The 20,691-nt window shown below is 31.1% G+C and overlaps 4 protein-coding genes across 4 annotated transcripts; all 4 read right to left on the minus strand.

Annotated features, from left to right (window-relative positions):
- Window positions 1-567: 567 nt before the first annotated feature.
- HELRODRAFT_179192 (hypothetical protein) lies at window positions 568-1,516 on the minus strand (the record flags this gene model as incomplete). Its single annotated transcript, XM_009028026.1, has 5 exons — window positions 568-646; window positions 759-898; window positions 1,077-1,160; window positions 1,229-1,326; window positions 1,441-1,516. 5 exons carry the CDS (start codon window positions 1,514-1,516, stop codon window positions 568-570), a joined length of 477 nt encoding a protein of 158 aa, XP_009026274.1.
- Window positions 1,517-4,842: 3,326 nt separating this feature from the next.
- Window positions 4,843-5,184, minus strand: HELRODRAFT_129825 (hypothetical protein; the record flags this gene model as incomplete). Its single annotated transcript, XM_009028027.1, has 1 exon — window positions 4,843-5,184. A coding segment is annotated over one exon (342 nt), but the record flags the coding sequence as incomplete, so codon positions are not given.
- A 90-nt stretch (window positions 5,185-5,274) lies between these two features.
- Window positions 5,275-5,454, minus strand: HELRODRAFT_127706 (hypothetical protein; the record flags this gene model as incomplete). The annotated part of the gene is made up of 1 exon (XM_009028028.1): window positions 5,275-5,454. A coding segment is annotated over one exon (180 nt), but the record flags the coding sequence as incomplete, so codon positions are not given.
- A 14,392-nt stretch (window positions 5,455-19,846) lies between these two features.
- On the minus strand, window positions 19,847-20,601 carry HELRODRAFT_179194 (hypothetical protein; the record flags this gene model as incomplete). The annotated part of the gene is made up of 2 exons (XM_009028029.1): window positions 19,847-20,310; window positions 20,586-20,601. The coding sequence occupies 2 exons, from the start codon at window positions 20,599-20,601 to the stop codon at window positions 19,847-19,849; spliced, it is 480 nt and encodes a 159-aa protein (XP_009026277.1).
- Between the last annotated feature and the right edge of the window lie 90 nt (window positions 20,602-20,691).

Genomic DNA, 20,691 nt, shown 5'->3' on the forward strand with positions numbered 1-20,691 from the left:
TGTGAAAAGAGGAAATTACTTCAGAAATTAAAAAAGAAGAAAATTACTTAAAAAGAAGGAAATTACTTCAGATAATCCGACGGGGGCAGTTAAAGTTTTTTGGCCACATCACATCAAAATATAACAACTACTGGAAAGATTGCAGGGAGATGAGATCGCGGTCAACAGCGAACAACATTCGTGAAGTCCTTGTGCCACTTGTTGAATATCACCACATTTCAACTACTACGAAGTGTTGAAGATCGGGTTTTGTGGAGGTCGATGGTCGCCAATGTCCTGAAAGGATAAGGCACGAGAAAGAAGAAGAACTCGTCTATTTTACACATTATCATTTCCATTTGTTGCTATCTTGATCAGAGTAAAAAGATTTTTATTATTTTCATCAATTACATTCACCATATTTGAAATAACTTTATTTACCAAATGAAATTCAGTGCTATTAAAAATGCATAATTTCAACGAATTTATTATTAAACCAAATTGTTTTTTTTTGATATTCGAGAGCATCAGGAAAAATTGTTTGAGAGCAGATTTATTTAGATTTTCATTTTTCATTGGTTCCCTCTTTTAAGAAAATTCTGCGACTCTTCGTCCTAGATGAGTCAACTGGACGTCATCTTTATCAACAATCACGCCTGTTTCGGCACTGGTTGTTTATAAAATGTTACGAAAGATTATGAAAAACAATGTTTGATAACTTGCAATGTTGATGATTGTTTTTAAGTTAAAACTTGAAACAGTTTGCAAGAAGCACTAACTCCAAAAACGAGCAAACGGCATAGTCTTTTTTGTCGATTGGAGTGAAGTCGACGAAAGTTGAACCCTCTGGGCAGGTCTTGCTTTCGTTAATCACAGGCAGCACAACGTAAAGTTTATCCTTATCTTCAAAGAACCCTTTCTAATGTTTTGGGTTTTTTATTTTGATTTAAATTATCATTTCGCATATAAAATAAATTGGTATTAATACTTTTCACTGTAATTGAATTTTGTTGAGTTTCTAAAGGTTTATTTAAAATAACCGTTGATATCATCTTATGAGCATGTTTGAAAAATCACAACAGCAAACATTTTCTCACCCATGTCGGTCGTACAGCGGCGTTTCTACTTAAATCAGTTTTGAAAAATGCTCTGTTAGGCTTTGTTAAAGAAACATAGAAGCACTGAAAATATTTCAAATTATAATCGATGAAAATAAATTTTAAAACTTGTTATACAGTGAAAGTTAGACCTTGTAAGACTTGACTCTTGTGAAGTCCAGCTGTACAATCTTATAGCCACCATCCAAACCAATGCGGATTTCCTCGTTGAAGTTCTTCGGACATTGAGCTGTTTTTGAAAATTTATGCAGAACATTGTTAGTGCTAAAATGTTGAAATTTTGATATAACTTTTTATTTTGTTGCAATTTTATTTAAAAAATCAAGATGAGCTAATATGAGACCAGGCCGGTGTTGAACATCAGAAGAGTGAATCACTCCCAACAGGCTGATGACAAGAGCGATGTAACCGTAAAGCATTCTATCAATTAATCAAAACAATTCTTTAATCTCACTCAAGAAGTTGATATATAACAGTCGTCATACACCAACACAATAATTGCATCATCGACTCGTATTTATACAAAGTTCTTCAGCCTTCCTACCCTAGTTTTGTCACCTTAAAACATCACGTTCAGTGAAATCTGTGGATCAATATGTTGCTTTTATGTTTACCTAATTCAACTACGGATCAAATTTTGCAATGTTATGTCTTAAATCTTTTTTTTAATTTTTACCAATATGAGCATTTTACTCATAATTTGTGCATCATTTAACACTTATACATGAGGTACAGTCATCTAATATTGTTGAAAAACACAAATACAGTACTTATTACGAAGTTTTATATATCGAAACCTGGGACCATCAAGTTCGTTGTACGGACTGTACAAATTTGTAATCAATTAATTTTAAAAATCAACATATAACATTTCTCCTCATTAAATAAACAATTGGAAATAACTTAAACGTTATCAACATCCCTATTTTTTTTATATTCAAGACAACCTTAGAGTAAAATGGAGCATCATGTCCAGTTTTCAAGAAATTGGCCCTAGATATAAAACATTCATTACAATTTTACATATTTTTGCTTTAAACATACATTAATCAGTCAGTTATCAAAATGCAATGTCTGCAGCTTAATTAGGATCAATTTCTGAGCTGCAGTAACTAATACAACAAACCTCCTAATATGGGCTTTTTAAAGTATGGAGATTACAGAGGCAAAACGCCTTTAATAATGAATAATGTAATATTAAAGTTCAACAATGATACCAAATGACTTCAAGAATATTTTAAAGTTTTATTGGCAGAAAGAAAAACACAATACTCACTTTAAATGTGTCCTTAAAAATTAAAAAAAAAATTAAGAGATAAAATTAGTTTTATCACAATCAACATCATCATCATCATCATTATTGTCAATATCATCATCATCAACATGATACTAGTTTCAGGAATAACAACAACAACCAATCACAGTTTAGACAAATAAACCAAGGGGTTCCCGCAGTGCATGCATCATCAGCCCACTTTTAACATTCTTGACAATGCACCCACTGTTCACAGGATTTTCTACTAGAAAATTGATCCCCGCATGTCACACATGGCCAATCTTCTTCCTCAGTACTTGATTCAATCAGCACCCAGTTGCCTATGATGGGCGGGCATCTCTCTGCATTCAAACCCAGTCACTGCAACTGCAGAACCAGGAGCCTCTAACCATTGAGCCATCATGCAGCCATACTAATTAGGACTCATTCAGCGGAGTAACAGCCTGAAGAACTTCTAATTATTTATATTACATTATTATATTTATTTGTTATATTTATTTTATTTATGTTATATTGTTATGTAAATATATTAAATTTATTTAATATTTATAACAATTATATTTGAAACCAATGCTGACGGTCGAAGCATGTGATAGTGATGACGTGATGGATGGATGGATCCAGGATGAGCGCTAAAAATTTGAAATTTTGTGCGGTAGTGTAAATTTGTTGGCTGAATTTTTTTCGTCTATTGCACAGCCTTCCAATTTGAAACGGGTTTACGTACGTGAAAAGCGATGTTTTAATGTATAAAAACAATTAATCAACATTAAACAATATTTGTTGGTTAAATTTTGAAAAAATACCACAAAATAGTTGTTGACTGTAGCCATAAAAGTTGGCGCCCTTAAATTGTGATGAGCGAAATTTTTTGGTCACATTTGAACCTGGTAACTGCACGCACTGCGAAACAGCAGCCTGCCACCGTAACCACTAGGCCACCACGCCGTCCTGAGAATAATCAACTTCCTAAACTATTTTGATCAATAGTCGTTGATTTTGGTTTTTTCAATTTATAAATTTTTGACATTCAAAAATATTGATGAACTGATTTAATAACAGGTCAATGTTATAACCAAATTTGAATTTATGAATATAGTTTTATTCATTTTGTAAAGAGATGTGATTTCTACAACGCTCATTCATTTAGTTTCTTATATTTTATACTTAAAAAATTTATTATCGAACAAATCTCTGAACCAACCAATCCCTGTAATTAAATTTAAACTCCCTCCTCTCGCCACCGCTCCCCTTTGTGCGGTAGGCAATACTCAAAGATGTGTGTGTGTGTGTGTAAAATGTTTTTATAATGCAATTCAGTTGTTGAAAACACTATCAGTTTTATAAAACTCGAACGATAATAATTCACCCACTAATAAGTTGAATTATTCCAAGTGAATGTTTGTAATGGAAGCTATTTTTGTATTTTCTTACAAAAACAACGCATTAGTAGGAAATATTCTGCAGGTAGAACAACAAAAATAAAATATATAAAAATAATTAGATGTTAAATAAATAATAAGTAGCATGAAACTAAAGGAAGGACATGCCAGTGGTAAAAAAATTTCCAAATTGATGACATTTTAAATTATGATTTTACCATTTAATTAAAAAATACTAAATTTCTGCTTAATATTTTTCCGAGTATCTTCAATATTTCCTTCTTCTATGTTCTGAGAGGGATTCATTCCCGCATTTCCTGGACCCGTCACTGCATGTCTATATGCAGTTTCAATGTTCAGTTAGATAATGAAAAGTAATTATTGCTACATTATTGGATTTTAATTCAATGCAGTCTTCAAAACCGAAGTTCGCTTCATCATTTCATTTGCAGACCTTACACTGCTTGTTGCCGTTAAAATTTTAAAGTTTTATACAAAAATTTTTATTTTCTCATTAGGATTGATTATAAAACAGTACAAAAAATTGTTTGTAATTATTAAGTACAAACAATTCCATCTTCATGGATGCATGAATAGAAATGTTCTGCAAACACATTCAGGCAAAAGGTTGAATTATATTCATTCACTACGTTAAAAATTATTTTAGTATACTTAAATCAAATCGTGATCAAATTAATGTTGACCGAAAGACCATCCTTAAAAATGCATAAGTAACATAAAAACTTCTGCAAACTACAGCGCGGGTTGTTCGAAACCTTTAGCTGTCATAGGTATACAAATTTTTCGTTAAAATGTTAAAAATCAATAAACTGTAAGACATAAAAATTTTTTAAAATAAAAAAACATATCTAAAGTAAATTGCATTGGAAACGGCTGTTAGTGCTGTTGTTAGTTTTATAATTATTTTTTTTATTAAAACTCATTTAGAAAGCAAAAACATAAAAAATAAATTTAATCCACTTTATCAACCAATGTAATTATATTCTCTAAAAACTATTTATGAGTCTTCTTGTGATAATGAACAGAACTAAGATTACTAAAAGACATACCACACACATCACACCTGCTTTTCACCGGTATGTACCCTCGTGTGTCTATTCAAACTAGAAGATGTTGTAAACGAATTATCACAGACATCGCATTTATATGTTCTCTCCCCCGAATGCGTCCTCTCGTGAACAATTAAAATATTCAACTGAGCAAACAATCGACCGCAGATATTACATTTATATGGTTTTTCTCCAGTATGGGTCCTAATGTGGGCATTTAAATGATGAGAATGAGTGAACGATTTGCAGCATGTGTCGCATTTGTATGGTTTCACTCCAGAATGAATTTTGTTATGAGTGTTCAGGTTGCACTTACTTGAGAAAAACTTATTGCAAACATCACATTGAAATTTTTCATCAATCTTCGTTTGGCCGTCGACCTCATCATGGGTAGAAACTTCAGCCGGATTATCATAATTGATCACAGTGCTTCTGTCAAATGGCTTGAATTTCTTGATTTTGGCCCTTTGGTTCTGAAACCAAAAATTAATCTGGCGATTACTCAGACCGGTTTCGAATGCAATTCGGTCCTTATCTCTGACATCAATATACTTTTTTTGACTAAATTCCCTTTCCAGAACTTCACGTATTTCATCACTGTAACGTTCTCGGTAAAAATCATCAGTACGAATAAATCCTTTTTCATTCTTTGTTTTCGTCTCTCTTTTGCTGTTTTCATCTTTACTATCTTTCGGAAGATTCAACAAAACCACCGGAACATTTTTGTCGCTGGGTTTCTCTAGCTCCTGAAGTTGTTGCGTTGGTTGGTTTGGTGCATCAAGCTGTTGATCCATTGGTGCTACAATGATTATGGGTTCCGATGGTTTATTAGTAACTTTCGGTAAAGTAATTGCTAAGATCGAGTAATTGTGCTCAAAATAGCGAGCTCTACGTTATTATAAACAATTTTATATACACTCCAAACTAAAGATTCTAGATTTTTAGCTAATAATCTTTGCTAGCTAATAATCAAATTTAATTAATTATAGACGGTAATTTAATTGAAAAGTACTGTTAAAAAAATTACGCTTATAGTGGCCTCAAATTGTCGTTCAATAATTAAATTTTATAATAATTCAAACTTTTACAAGAAAAATAAAGTTTTGATGAAACTGTGAGAAACTCATCAACTAGGCTGATCAATTTAACGGACTGTGACACTTGCTGGCAAAACTGCGCCAATATATATAGCACCAGTCTTTGTCAGCTACGATTTCTATTAACAAACCAAGATTGACTTTGATTCAAGGTGGAAACTTTGCACACAGGCATAATCACTTTGCCTCGTAAAAGCTAACAAGAATGGCTTTGTTTCAGTTGGAAAATTTGTACGTAGAGCATAATCAATTTGCTTCCAAAAATGACTTTGTTTTATTTTTGAAACTTTATACGTATATCATAATCACTTTAGTTTTTAGCAACGGATTTTTTTATGTCGTTTTTGACTCTTTGTGCAGAATAAATCAAGTCCTTATAATTTCATCCAATTGCACGCATACCTGCCAACATTTGGATTGTCAAAAGCGGTATACACACATGCATACACATTATATATTTGTTATTGAATTCTCTGTAGGTTTTCAGGTTGTATTTGCTTAAAGTTTTATTGCGGTTAATTAGTAAACTTTACGATAATAACTTTATCCGAATACTTTACGGTTACTTAATTATTACAATCTTCAAGTGCAATATGACACTTTTCGTGACGTCATTATCAATGATTCTTCTGTCTTTAATTTATTAGTGTAAAGGACTCCAGTTTAAGGTTGTTGAATATCTATTATCAGATGTCTTGTTCTATGAGTATTGATTTGGCTATTTGTAAATTATAATAGTTGTTACTGTAATGTAACATTTCAACATTGTGGTCAAAGATCTGCCTAGTAATTTTAGTTTTGTAATCTAAGATTTCAACATTGTTTTCCTTTGTTAATTTTTCTGTCTTCTTTACTAATTGATATGGTCTATTTGTTCGGGCTGATTGCTTTGGTGTTAAGTTTTATTGTTTCGGTGTTATGTTTTCATTGCATTGGCGGTCTGTTTTTTTGCGCTAATTCCATTGGTATCATTTGCTTGTTTTTTTTTTGATAAAAATTTGATCGATGTTACTTTCTTCATTGTCTTCCTTGTGGTTTTATTAGTATATTTTATTATTGCTCTTTTTGTAGTGAGTAATGTGAAAATCTGTTGTTTGTTTATCAGGAGTTGTTTTATGCCGATGAAAATGGCTTTGGCTAATTTCAGTTGGGAATGGCTGGAATTAGAGTATTTTATTTTGATGAAGTTGTCCAGGATTTCTCTTGTAATTTCAATATTATATGTGTGTTCTAGGTGTGTTTTTATTGAATCTTCCCTTTTGGGCATGGTTAGTCGTCTAGTTAGCGATGTTGTCGTTACTCCGATGTATGAAACATTCGGACGTGCACAGCCATCAAGGGGACATGCAGATGAAGGGTTGTGATGTAGTGTGATGATGCTTGTGCGATTATTGATGTCATAATGATGAGTTGTTAATGGTGGGTTATGAGTTATCGTGTTGATGTATCAATAGTTAATTTTTTAATAGTCAATTACTTGAGAACAGAAACAAACGATTCAGAAATAAACAAGATTATGTTTCTTTATTTTATCTGAAAAGTTGTATTGCTAACTGTTTCTATATTCGTAATGTTGTTGTATTCGGTTGTATTTCGTCTGTATGATTGCGTGTTTTTATAACATAACGCCTACAATTTCCTGCTCTGAACACGTTAAACTGTTATGGCAGCAAAGTTTTTTTATGGCTGTTACTAATCAGATCATTTTAATAGTATCAATCATTTATTTTTATCATATAAGGCTTTGCACATTGGTGTTGTGTAGTTACACGTGTTATTGTGTTTATTTGTGTGTAAATGTTGTTCGTATGAATGTGAGTGTGTGGTGTGTGTGTGTAAATGCGAATGAGTATGTTCAAAGTTATCAAAATAGTCAATCCGTCACGTAATGTAACAATCAATCAATCGATGTTTTCCTCGTTCATCAACAATTCATTTTATTGTGACACTCTCATTCATTCTTTTTTGAGTTTGATTACCCTTCTAATCAATAAATCTGATTTAATTAACTTAATTAATCTTTTCTATAATTTTTTTATTCATTCACTCATCAATTCATCCACTTCATTCATTCACTCACTCCCTTCTAATTTGTCAACTTCTCTAGATGAAACTGGACCTGCTTGGAATTTATATCTGAGGATTTTCTTGGTAGTTAGAAAAATTTTAAAAAAATGTCAATTCTCAAAGATTTGGCATATTGAAACATCAATCAGATACAGAGATCGCTTCCAACAGCCATTTAGTAAAATATGAAACCGTATTAGATGAAATATAAAGAAAACAAGCGCATATCAGTTGACACAGAATAAAACCTGATACCGATAATGTTTACTTGCGTAAAACGTTTCCAACAAAAATTAAAAAAACATTTTATATTCTGTTGAAATTTAGTCCGCTTGTTAATTGTTGATGATTTAAAAAAAAGTAATCGAGACCAAATACTTCGGATTTTTTTTATCGCCTGTTTTTTTTATTCTTTAATAAATAAATAAATAATATTAAAACCTAAATAAAAAGAAATACGTTTGATAAGACACAACTACAAAAACTTTTCTATTTTGTGCTAATAAACATTCGTAGTTAACATCAGGCTCCACTTCTACAAAAGCAAGCCCTTTTTAAATTAAGGATAAGAATCAAAGGATTAATCACTGTCCTCTTATTCCTCATCCTCTTTGTCGTTCTCACCATAATTATCATGTTCATTCAGAATTTTTCTTTACTTAGCTGGAGGCTTGACTTTTATTCCCGTTGACTTTTTAAAGTTATTAGGCCTTTAGCTGCAGAATCATTATCAAATTTTTTTTTGTTTTTGTATAATTTCCATCTTCTGCCCATTTCTTTCGCAACTTCTCTGAATAGCATATTTGGAAACTCTGCTTTGATTTTTCGGCGTTCCTCGCACTTGCATATTCTTTCATTTTTTCACATCGTCTAAGCTCATTGATTTTGACATTTTTTGATCTATTTAATTAGGGCATTACTTGAGAATAATTTGTTTTTGTGTTTCTCAATCTAAACATGATGAATAGATTTAAAATCGGCCATTCCAAAATAACTCATTCATGGATATTAAGCAAAACAATCCAACAAATATTAATAGAACGCCAAACATATAATGATTAGTGAAAGCATGAAAAAATACATAATTTCAGAAGTGATAAAACCTCGCAAAATAGCAGATGAGGAAGTTTTTTTTGATTTGACGGTTTGAACATTTTGCAAGTTCGACGGTTTGCAAGTTAAAATTAATTAATCCTTTTAAAATCCAGTTATTACAATAAAACTGTTAGCCACGTGATACGTGATAATGGCTTTCGTGTTTCAATACAACAACAACAACAAACAACAACAACAACAACTACTACTACTACTAATAATAATAATAATAAAAGTTTCAAAAATAGTTTCAATAATTATGTTTTCCAAAGACATTTTTAACTTCAATTATGTTGAATTAAAAATAGCTGCCGTTAAAAACCATTTAATTATTTTCATTTCATTTTAAAAATGATTATGAGTCATAATTTTGGCGTTTTAAAAAAAAAAGTTTAGCAAATTTTCTTTTTTCATTCATTCACTCACTCATTCATCCATTTATTTATCCATTCATTCACTCACTCATTCACCCATTTATTTATTCATTCATTCACTCATTCGGTTATTTCTTTTTTCCCTATCCATTTCGAGTAAGATTTTAATTCATTCTTCTGTTTGTTCATTGGTTCATTTGTTTGCAGTTTCATAAATGCGTTTATTCATCTGATTATACGTTCGTTCATTCGTTCGCTCGTTCGTTCGTTCAATCGTTCATTCGTTCGCTCGTTCGTTCGTTCAATCGTTCATTCATTCGTTCGCTCGTTCGTTCGTTCAATTGTTCATTCTTGCGTTTATTCAGTGGATTATTTTTTTAATTTTAAATTTCTACATAAAAATTTGTCATCATCAGTCAACTGGTTAATGCCCTTGATAAGGTTAAAAACAAAGCACATTTTTACACACACACACAAACACACACACACACACTACACACACACACACACACTACACACACTTACATTTTTTTATACATGCATATACATACATACATATATACATAGTACATATATACATACATACATATATACATACATACATATATATACATACATAACATATATACGTAATACATAAAAAACGGTGGTTGTGAGCTCTATAAAAGAAAGCCGCTTTGTTAACAAATCTCTACAACAATCGATCAGGTTATTCTGTTAATAATAATAATTCTTCTTATTATTAATATATTATTGTTATTATATTAGTCTCGTTATAATTATTTTTATTAGTATACAAATAAACAAATAATTTATCAATTTATCTAGCAAACAAAACCAGCATCTTCCTACCAACAGCCGTGTCTTCCTGTGTGTATGTTTGTTCAAGTTTAAGTAAGTTTAATGTCAAACGTGCGGTTAGGTCAGTGGCCTAGGGGTAAGGGAGCTGTGATTGATTTTAATGTTCTGTGTTGCTGTCACCGGGTTTGATTGCAAAGGGCTCTTCGTATTTGTACATAGTTGTGCATTCAAAATATAGTGTGGATATACGTGTGTGTGTGTGTGCATGTGTGAAATAAGATTTTGCCTTTTATCCAAAGATTGTAATGAAAAAATATCAATGTTTATGATAATAAAAATATATGTTAATTATAGAAATATATAATTAATTTTAATTAAATTTTAATTAAAAATAATAAAATTAGCGTTAAAAAATTAGTAATAATTAAAAAACAAAATTAACTGTAGAAATGTTTAGACGAGTAAATTCCTTCTTGGCCATAACGATTGTAGTGTCTTTGGTGACGTTGATGATGACGTCATCGCAGGTTCAATGCAGTTTCATTGTTCCTCATTTAAGAGAAGAATCCGAAGAAGCTGGTTATTATGATGAAAACAATAACAACAATAATAACAATAAAAATAACATTATAATAATAACAACAACATAAACAAAATAAATTTAATATCTTTTCACATGGTCATTTTCAATATTTTTATTACTGAACTGATATTCTTTCTTTCTTCTTTCTTGTGCCTTACCTTTTCAAAACATTGGCGACCATTGACCTCCTTTATCCATTTCTGACCTCTCCTTCACACATGTAACTTCCCTCGTTGATTCTGTGAAGGCATCTCTAAATATTTCATATTTAGATTTTCCTTACGTCTTCCGTCAATAACTGAAAACGATTCCGTACTTCAACATTATATCTGACTTTGAACTCGTCATTTTGTGACAGACTGAAAAAATTGAAACGTTTTTGGGCCACTTCTCTTTTGATTTTCTTTAACTTTATCCTGATTTTACAAACAGCTGGGCTATGATCACTGCCACAATCAGTTCTAAGGTAACTTTTGCATTGTAAAACAGTATTTAGAAATCGTCTCTTTATTGTAATATAATCAATTATATTTCTTGCCTTGTCTCCGGAACTTTTCCAAGTATATTTTCTCCTTTGGTGATAGCCAAACCAGGAGTTGGTAATAACTTGATCCATTTGTGACACGCTATTTAATCAACCTATCCCAGGAGAACATACCACGTCATGTTAACTTTTTTACTTCTATATGAGTAATGACCATATCAACATTATTATTTTTATTATTGATATTACCATTATTTATATTCGTTTTATCATTTTTTTATTGTAATTAATATTACTATTGTTATAATTTTATTACGATCATAATATTTCATCACCATCATCATTGTCGTCACCGTTATCATTTTTTCTATTTTTGTATTCTTACCACCAGGCTCCGTGCTGGCAGCAGGTCAGGAAAGTCTGGTGCAAGTTGAACGTCGTCAGGATTTCGAACCGGAAGTTCCATCTCTTCGGTGATTGTGAATGAATGGATGAATGATTGAATGAATGGGTGATAGATAGATAAATGGATCGATGGAAGGATAAATGGATTGATGGATGAATATATGGATGGATGAATTAATTAATGGATATAAGAATAACTGGACTGGATATATTCACGTTTTCAAGTAAACTTGTGAACGAGTGACCGAAGAAATAAATATATGAATACATGAGGCAATGAATGAAAGAGCTAAACTACTTAAATTAACATTCAAAATTGTATTATAATTAATTTAAGGTTAATAATTATCATAACTTATCATTATATATTCTATAATTATAATTATCATTATAATTTGATTGAAAATTCTAAATGTACCTTCAGAGCAATTACATGAGAAAGTTTACGATTGAGTTGGCGTCGTTAAAGAAGAACCCGGCAAACGAAAATAAATTGCAATAATTATTATTAAATTGCATGGGTACAGCCGCCGAAATAAAATCTTTCATAATTTGATCTGTTTTGTGTTTGCTTTTCACAACTTTAAAAATGTTTAATTTTTTTTTCAATATTTCTAATTTTAAATTGGTATTCCAAAAAATTAATCATTTCTTTATTGTACTTCTTGCGACAAATTGACAATTTTAAAATTTGGTTATAATAAGAAATAAAAATAAAAATTATATATTAATAGTAATAGTATTAATAAAAGCTATTGATTAAATTTTTAAATAAAGTTTGTTCAAAAACAAAACAAAAGAATCAACTTTCTAAAAATGCCAAAAATAAATATTACAAAACTTTTACGATGTGGAATAACTAGGCATATTTATTTTGTCACATGGGCCGTAAAAATTTATTACTCAATTAATAGTAATTCAATACTTAATCGATAAACAAATTCTGCAAAAACAAATTAAATGGAAGTTGAAACTCCAAATAGTTTACTAACTTTTATGGTGTTTAATGTTAGATTCAATGCTAGTTTGCTGGCGGTTCAAGTTAATAATAATAATAATAAGTTTAAAGTGGTTCAGTATACTAACATCTGTGTAAGAACCACAACAAAATAAATGTTCTAGTATCCTTACTATCCTAGCTTGATTTTAAAATTGTTGATTGAATCTACTGAAAAATTTCCTCGCTCATCTCGTTCCAGGCGTTTAACAGCCTGCTGCTGAAGAATTTTTGCTTTATTGGATTCTCTGTCTCCTTGAAGAGCTTGTATCTGTGACCTCTTAATCCTTTTCTTTATTCTAGTTGAAAGAACCTGGTGAACGGTGTTTCTTTTTTTCCAGTTATTTAACTTGTATGTCTGAATCAGACCCCCTCTGCATCTTCTCCTTCCTGGTGTTGTTAATCCACATTTTTTCAGTCTATCCCTATATTCAAGTTTTCCAACTCCTTCGATCATCTTTGTTGTTCTACGCTGTACCCGTACAAGAATGTTTTTGTCATTTTACAGACCTGGACTCTAAACCTGTAAACAGTAATCGAGACGATTGCGAACTAATGTTTTATACAAGTTTATAATGATCGACTTCTCTTTGCTCACCACCGTTCTTCTAATACATCCAAGTATTTGATTTTCTTTGGCTGCTGCGAAAATACATTGTCTTGATGTTTTCGTGCTTTTATAAATTGTGATTCCAAGGTCCTTTTCTTCCTTCCTGCCCAGTTGATATTGAAGGCTTTTGTTCTTTCTGTCCATGTGCATAACTTTACATTTGTCTATGTTAAAAAGCATCTGCTAATTTTAAGACCATTATTATAGTCTTGTCAAATCTTGCTTTAGTACTTCCGCATCTTCCTCGTTGTTGACCCTTGCAAACAACTTCGTGCCGTCCGTGAATTTAACATTATGCCAGAGTCGATATCCTTAATGTAGATATAAGTAGTAGAGGGCCCAACACCGAACCTAGGCGAACTCCATTCGTGATACTAATCCAATTTGAACTTTTGCCTTTGATCCGGTATAATGAGTCGGTCAATTTTTGAAAAATGAAATTGGTACTGAATCCATAGCTAATACACAGTGGCAAGTTCAGGGGATTGCGAGGGTGCATTCCCCACCTAGCCATAAAAAACCTTCCTCCCAAAATAAATTCTGTATGTCAAGGTTCCCTTCATCGGCGCTACAAAAGAGTTAAGCCCTGCATGATGAAAGTGTACCTGGTATTGGCGTATTGCGTACATGCAGAGGTATATAAACGCCAGCTTGATAGAACAGGTATGCATGATACCTCCGTCACAGAAATTGACGGTTGATTGGTTAACCGATATTACAGTTGGTTATATTAAAAATTAAAAAGTTTAATTAAAACTTCACAACAACAATTTCGTTGTCAACCAAAGTTTCTTGAAGAGTTAATATTTCAGTTGAGGCGTCACAGCAACAATCTCGTCGTCAACCAGGGTTTCTTGAAGAGTTAATGTTACAGTGAATTTCGTTCAACATTGTCATAAATTGTTTTGGTGATCTTGTCTGTAATTTGAATCTATTAAATAAAATTAATAATGAACTGTCCCCAGTTGCACGTGTTTAGTTATTAAACTGATAAATCTCAAAAATATTTAAGACGAACCCCAATACTGGATCTACTTTAAAAATTTTTTTTGAAATTCTTCAAAAAATTTGTATTTAAACTCTGAACAAAAAGTTTATTCTTTTTTTTAATTATTTTTCATTCAAAAGCAAGATTCTTGTTGAAAAGGTAAATTTTTTTTCTACCGCTTGAAGTGTGACTAACCAATGTTAAATGCAATATAATAATTGGTTGACAGTTTGAAACTGTTTTTAAAATGTTAACTAAATATCCTAATAAGTTCAGGATGTTCATTGCAAATTAATACTTGTTTGCTAAAAATGAAAAATTAATTCATATAAAATAATGAAAATTTCTTCAACTTAATTTTCTAAGCCAACATTTTTTAATAGCAACATTCATCAACCTAATGTCATTTCACAAAAAACTTTGATGGCATTAATTTAAATATTTTAGAAATTCAATTTTTTAATTTAAGTAAGAAATTTTGTTCTAATTGTGCTTGTATCATTAAGATGCGTTAATGTTGTATCGTTCATTTCGAACTTCAAACCAGCTAATGGGGTGTGGTTGGTGGCGTAATTCAATTAGTTGACAGCTACCACCAAATTTTTCTAAACCAGCGCTTCTCAACCTTTTGAGGTTCAAGGACCACTTAAAAGATGCGTGTCTCATCCGCGGACCATCACTGAAAATTTTGAAATTTGAAATATCTATTTAAAATTTATATATCTATATAATCAGTGTTGTGCAGTATTTAAATACCCAAAGTATTTAAATAGTATTTAAATACCGACTTCGGTATTTAAGAAAGTATTTAAATACCGCTTGAAAATCGGGTATTTAAATACCAATTCAATCGAGTATCTAGTATTTAAATTTTTTTAAATACTAAATACTTGTCACTTAATATTTTTTATGCGTATGAAAATCTGAAAAATTTTTTAATCGAGTTGTGTTATAAGTTACAGCTAGTTCCGATCGCTAGTTTTTTTTATATAATTTTTTTCTGTTTATCGTGTATAAGCGTAAGTGTATAGTATTAGTATAGTAATCAACGTATGACTTAAAATATATATTTATATTATTTTTATGCATTATAGTATATTATATTAATACATTTTCTAAATAATGTTTGCAATTATATTGAATTTTGGAATGATTATATTTTACGATTTTTGTGGCAAATTATTTTCGTGGCTATCTTCACGCACCTTCCTAATTTCTAAAAAATTTGTTTCCTGTCTTGCGTTTTTTTTTTATTTAAAAATTCGTAATTATGGCAGCAAGAAGCGAGGCAAATGATAATGAGACTGAAAATAATTGGTTTACCAAAGGAGTATTCAGATTATTTGAATTCGGTGAAAGAGGTATTGATGTCGTAAATAGCAACAGAGATGCAAAATTAACCGGAAAGTGTAGATTATGCAAAAAGATAAATATCAGTATTAGTGGACGCAAGAATGTTTCATCAAATTTCCTAAAACATTAAGGTAAAAGTGAACGATGTTTTATATATTCATCATAGCATTATTTAAAAGATGACAAAATAAGTACAATGTTAAAATTTTAAAATATTTCAATGTCTTGATGTTTTTACAGAATTACTTATAGTCTAATCTAATTATTTATTTTGATGCTTAAGTAATACAATGACAACAATATCAGAATTCTCAGCACTTGCAAACTTGGTAATATTATTGCTAAAAGTATACATGAATTAAAACAAAATTAAATTCAGTTTATAATGTTTAAATAAAATAATTGTGTAGATTTTATTTTATGTATTTTCTTATGTATTTTATTTTTTGGTTCTTTTTTGTATTTTCAATGTTATATGTATTTTAACTAACACTTAGTTCTACAATTTTAAATGAAAATACTTGATAGCAAAATTCAAAGAAAGATATATATAGTAATAGCTATAGATATAAAAGCAAAAGATACCTTTTGCATTATACTGTCAATACTGATGTGTTAATGTTTCTTTTCTTTCATTTTACAGAGTTGTCATCCGGCATCTCTTCAGGAACTTAAATCTGAGAACATAGAGAGGCAAACACATGCTGCTGAGTGTAGTGCCAGTAAACAACCCAAGCTGTCATTTAATAAAGTCACAATGGCTCAGTCAAAAGTCGACAAATTAGTACTGGATTACATTGTGGATGAAATGAGACCATTAAAAACAGTGGAGACACAGTCATTCAAAAACCTCGTCACTGGGTTAGTTCCATCGAATACAGTTATGTGTAGAAGAACTCTACAGGAACGTATAAACAGTGCATATGATGTAATGATAAGTAATCTGCAGTCTTCCCTCAGTGAGGCAAAGTATGTCTGCACAACAGCAGATTTATGGTCCTCTGCAAATAGATCATTTCTTGGAATGACTGTTCACTGGTTTGATGTCAATAATGATCAACTGGAACGACAATCAGCAGCTTTGGCATGCAAAAGATTTACTGGTATTCACTCATTCGATAAAATAGCTAGAGCAATCAGTAGAGTTCGTGAATCTTTCAACATAGAAGCGAAAGTTGTGAAAACCTGCACAGACAATGGATCCAACATGGTAAAAGCATTCTCAGTATTCTCTTGTCCATTTGACAATAATCTTGATAGTAACAAAGATGTGAACAATGACATGATTTCATTGCCAGCTCACAGTGATATGGATATAGGCATGACAAGCAAAGGTCATAGCCCTTCTGCTGATTCTGATGATGATTCTGTTAATGAGTTGGATGATGATGAAGCAGTCTTTGATTTAAATGTTGGTGAAACTATTGACGAATACAGAAGAGAATCGGATCTATCAGATGATGACATATGTCTTCCAGAACACTTAAGATGTTGTTCTCATACTTTAAATCTGGTTGCGACAGCAGATGCTGGCCATGCATTAGATGATAAAACGTATAAACGATTATAAAGGCAGGCAATGGCTAAGGCAGCTGCTCTTTGGAATATTACGAGTCGAAGCACCAAAGCTGCTGATGCTGCATTTAGTATACTTGGATTTCGTTTCTCTGTTCCATGCGTAACACGGTGGAATTCATACTATGCAGCAACTAAGAAGATAATCATTGCAGAAGAAAAACTGAATGATGTTTGCAAAGCTGTAGGATTACCTGTTTTTAGTCAGGCCGAAGTGTTATTTTTAAAAGAATATGTCGATGTTATGTCACCTGTAGCAATTGGCTTGGATATTCTTCAAGGGGAAAAGAATTGTGCACTTGGATATGTGCTACCTACTCTAACAGTTATGAAAAGGAAATTTTTGGATATCAATCTTCGTAGCACAAAGCCTTTACGAGATAGCCTGCTTGAAGGAATTGAACGCCGCTTTGGTAGTCTTTTTGACAGTTCTGAATTCATAATGGCAGCTGTTACTCATCCCAAATTTAAACTTGCATGGGATGATGATGGTGAAAGAAGAGCGCAGTGCATTCAGATGCTGGAGACAGAGATTAAGAAAAATTCTGATAGGATTATAGGTGAATATTCTTATTTTGGTTTATTTAAAATTTTATTGAAACGTATTGTGAGAGTTTCAATGTATAAGACTTGTATAAAATAAATTGAATTTGATTGTGTGTTTTAATTAAACTCCACTAATGTACTCTGGTAACTTTGGTACTTTTGCTAACATTTTCCATAATGGACCAGTGACATAGCTTTGTGAAAAAAAAAATTTAATACAACTGGAGAAAAGTTGTAATCTGTGTGAGTGTGATTAAATTATTATAAATTTATTAGGAACAATATAATCTTATAACTAATGTTTAAAAATCGTTTACCAAAAAAAAAATTTTAAGTTTATTTCAATTATTTATAAATTGAATCAAATTTGGCAATAATTTATTATTTTATTGCAGCTGCTACTTCAAGTCTTGCTTGTGATACTGTACCGTCAGAATCAGTTGATGACTTTTTCAATTTCACTGCAAGACACACAGAACAAGATCAAAAGTACCTTCAATATTTGAATGACGTCGACAAAGATTTATCTATGCTGAACAAACACCCTGAAATAAAGGAATTATTTCTTAGATATAACACATGTTTGCCATCTAGTGCTCCTGTTGAACGCCTTTTTAGCTATGGTTCTTTGGTACTCACCAAAAAACGCAACAAACTTTCTGACAATTTGTTTGAAAAACTATTATTATTAAAAATTAACAAAAGCTAATTTTTATTAATTACTGTTAATTTTAACTTTACAGTGACAAAGATTAAGTTCTTTCTATTGAATAGGTTGGACTGGAACTTAATTTTTTTTTATATTGAGCTGACGTTCTTATGTTTAAAGATTATTTAATTGTGTCTCAATTAAATCATCTTTTAAGAGCAGTATTTAAAAGTATTTAAATACTGATGTTCAGTATTTAGTATTTAAAAAAAATTTGTCCAGTATTTGGTATTTATATAGTATTTGAATACTCAAAAAATTGCAAAGTATTGGAAAGTATTTAAATACCTCATGACTGAGTATTTGTCACAACACTGTATATAATTATCATATCATATAAGGACGCACAGCTACACATAGTTTGTATAACATAGTTAGTTCTTAGTGTAACTTAATAAAGAACTTAATAGACTTAGAAAACTACAGTTACCACATTTGACTATTGGTGTATTAAAATTGTTATTTAAATTTATTTATTATATATTTTAATATTTAAATAAATGTTTTAAAACTTTAAATTAAAAAGTATAAGGTTCGTTTTACCTTGAAATTTGCATACAACGTATCTCACGACGTACCTTTTTTATTTCAAATATGAAACAAATTGTAATTGCATCTTTAACAATGAACAAATGTCACTTGCTAACAATAATGAATAATAATAAACAGGTGGTGCCAAATACATTATAAATAATGCTACATTTAATTTCAGTGTGGGTCTTGAGCTTGCACATTTGAGCATAGCTCATCCGAACGAGGCGTAAGGCTCGAAAGACTCAATCGGAGTTCATCTTTTTCATTTTTTATTTTTAAAAATCTTGCACTTCACACTTTGCTCGCGAACTACCAGGCTGGCGACCACATGTTGAGAACCGCTGCTCAAAACCATTCATTGCAATTAACGCTCTATAAAAACGACAATATATCTTTATTCCAGAGATGGTTAGAATATTCAAAATGAACAATAGGCAAGTCTTTTTTTCCACACTAACTTTGCGATCTTGTTGATTTTGTTGGAAAAATATTTAAGGTAACAAAAAAACCATTTTTGAAATAAGTCGCCTTCTCCGCAACCAATTTTCAGCGCGCCTATAAACTACCGTTCGAGTTTTGAATGATGACGAATTATTATTTTGGATATTTTTTATTAATATATGATTGAAGTTAAAACAAGCATTTTCAAAGTTGATTGGGGTTACAAAAAGAATAGGTTGAATATAAAATAAGAACGATAATAACATGCACACATGTTATTACAGATGTGTGAATTCACAATTTTACCACATAACTGAAGTTTAATGACAATTAATTAATTCATAAACTAGATGTTCCTGACTTTATAGATTTTGATTGTAATACATTTGATGATAATACTTCAGATCGTGAGTAAAATTTGGCACGAACTCTGCAGCCTCTGCATTTAATTGGTTATTTGGTATGTTGCCATCATTTCCAAAATTTTCGTTAGATCTGTCATGACTGATATTCTTAACAAATAACCCCATGCTTTCTGACACAAACTGTCCTTCTCTGTTCAAATATTGATGGGAGGATTGGATCGATGGTAGGGGATCAGGGCAGGAATAGTTTTCACGGTAGAGCCGAGCTTCTTCATGCGTCATTTTTTGAAAACATTTTTCGCTTCCATTTGTACTGTTGACTTTTCCAATAAACTGATAATACTTTGTGTTTTCACAACCACCCGCTTGGAAACAGAAGTACAATCTATTGCCCCCAGGCCCTGTGTTAGTACGGTCAATGTTGTACCTTGGTAAGTCATAGATGTACCCATTACTCTTTTCTGTGAAAGTATTTATTTTAATGAATTTGTTGAAAACTGGTGTTGGAAAAAGAATAAGATGAATAAGAAGAAAAAACGGTGAAAACATGAACACATAACAAAATTTGGTAACTTGGAATCACGTGTTAAGCTTTCCTCACGTGATTGCAAGTTACAAAATTCTGACAAAATGTTTCGACAAAGACACATTTTTTTCCGGTTCACCCACCAGACAGTAATTCTAAACATTAGACAAATTAAGTATGAAGATATAAAAAATAAAATAATAAACTAACCATTTGCACTGGCCATCTTTCAAGCGAACCTTCCTTCAATTGATGAACAAATGAAATAATTATTAACGCAAAATAAGCAAATGAAGTCAAGAGATGTTTAACAAGC

Source organism: Helobdella robusta (assembly GCF_000326865.2).
Source record: "Helobdella robusta unplaced genomic scaffold HELROscaffold_52, whole genome shotgun sequence".
NCBI lineage: Eukaryota > Metazoa > Annelida > Clitellata > Rhynchobdellida > Glossiphoniidae > Helobdella > Helobdella robusta.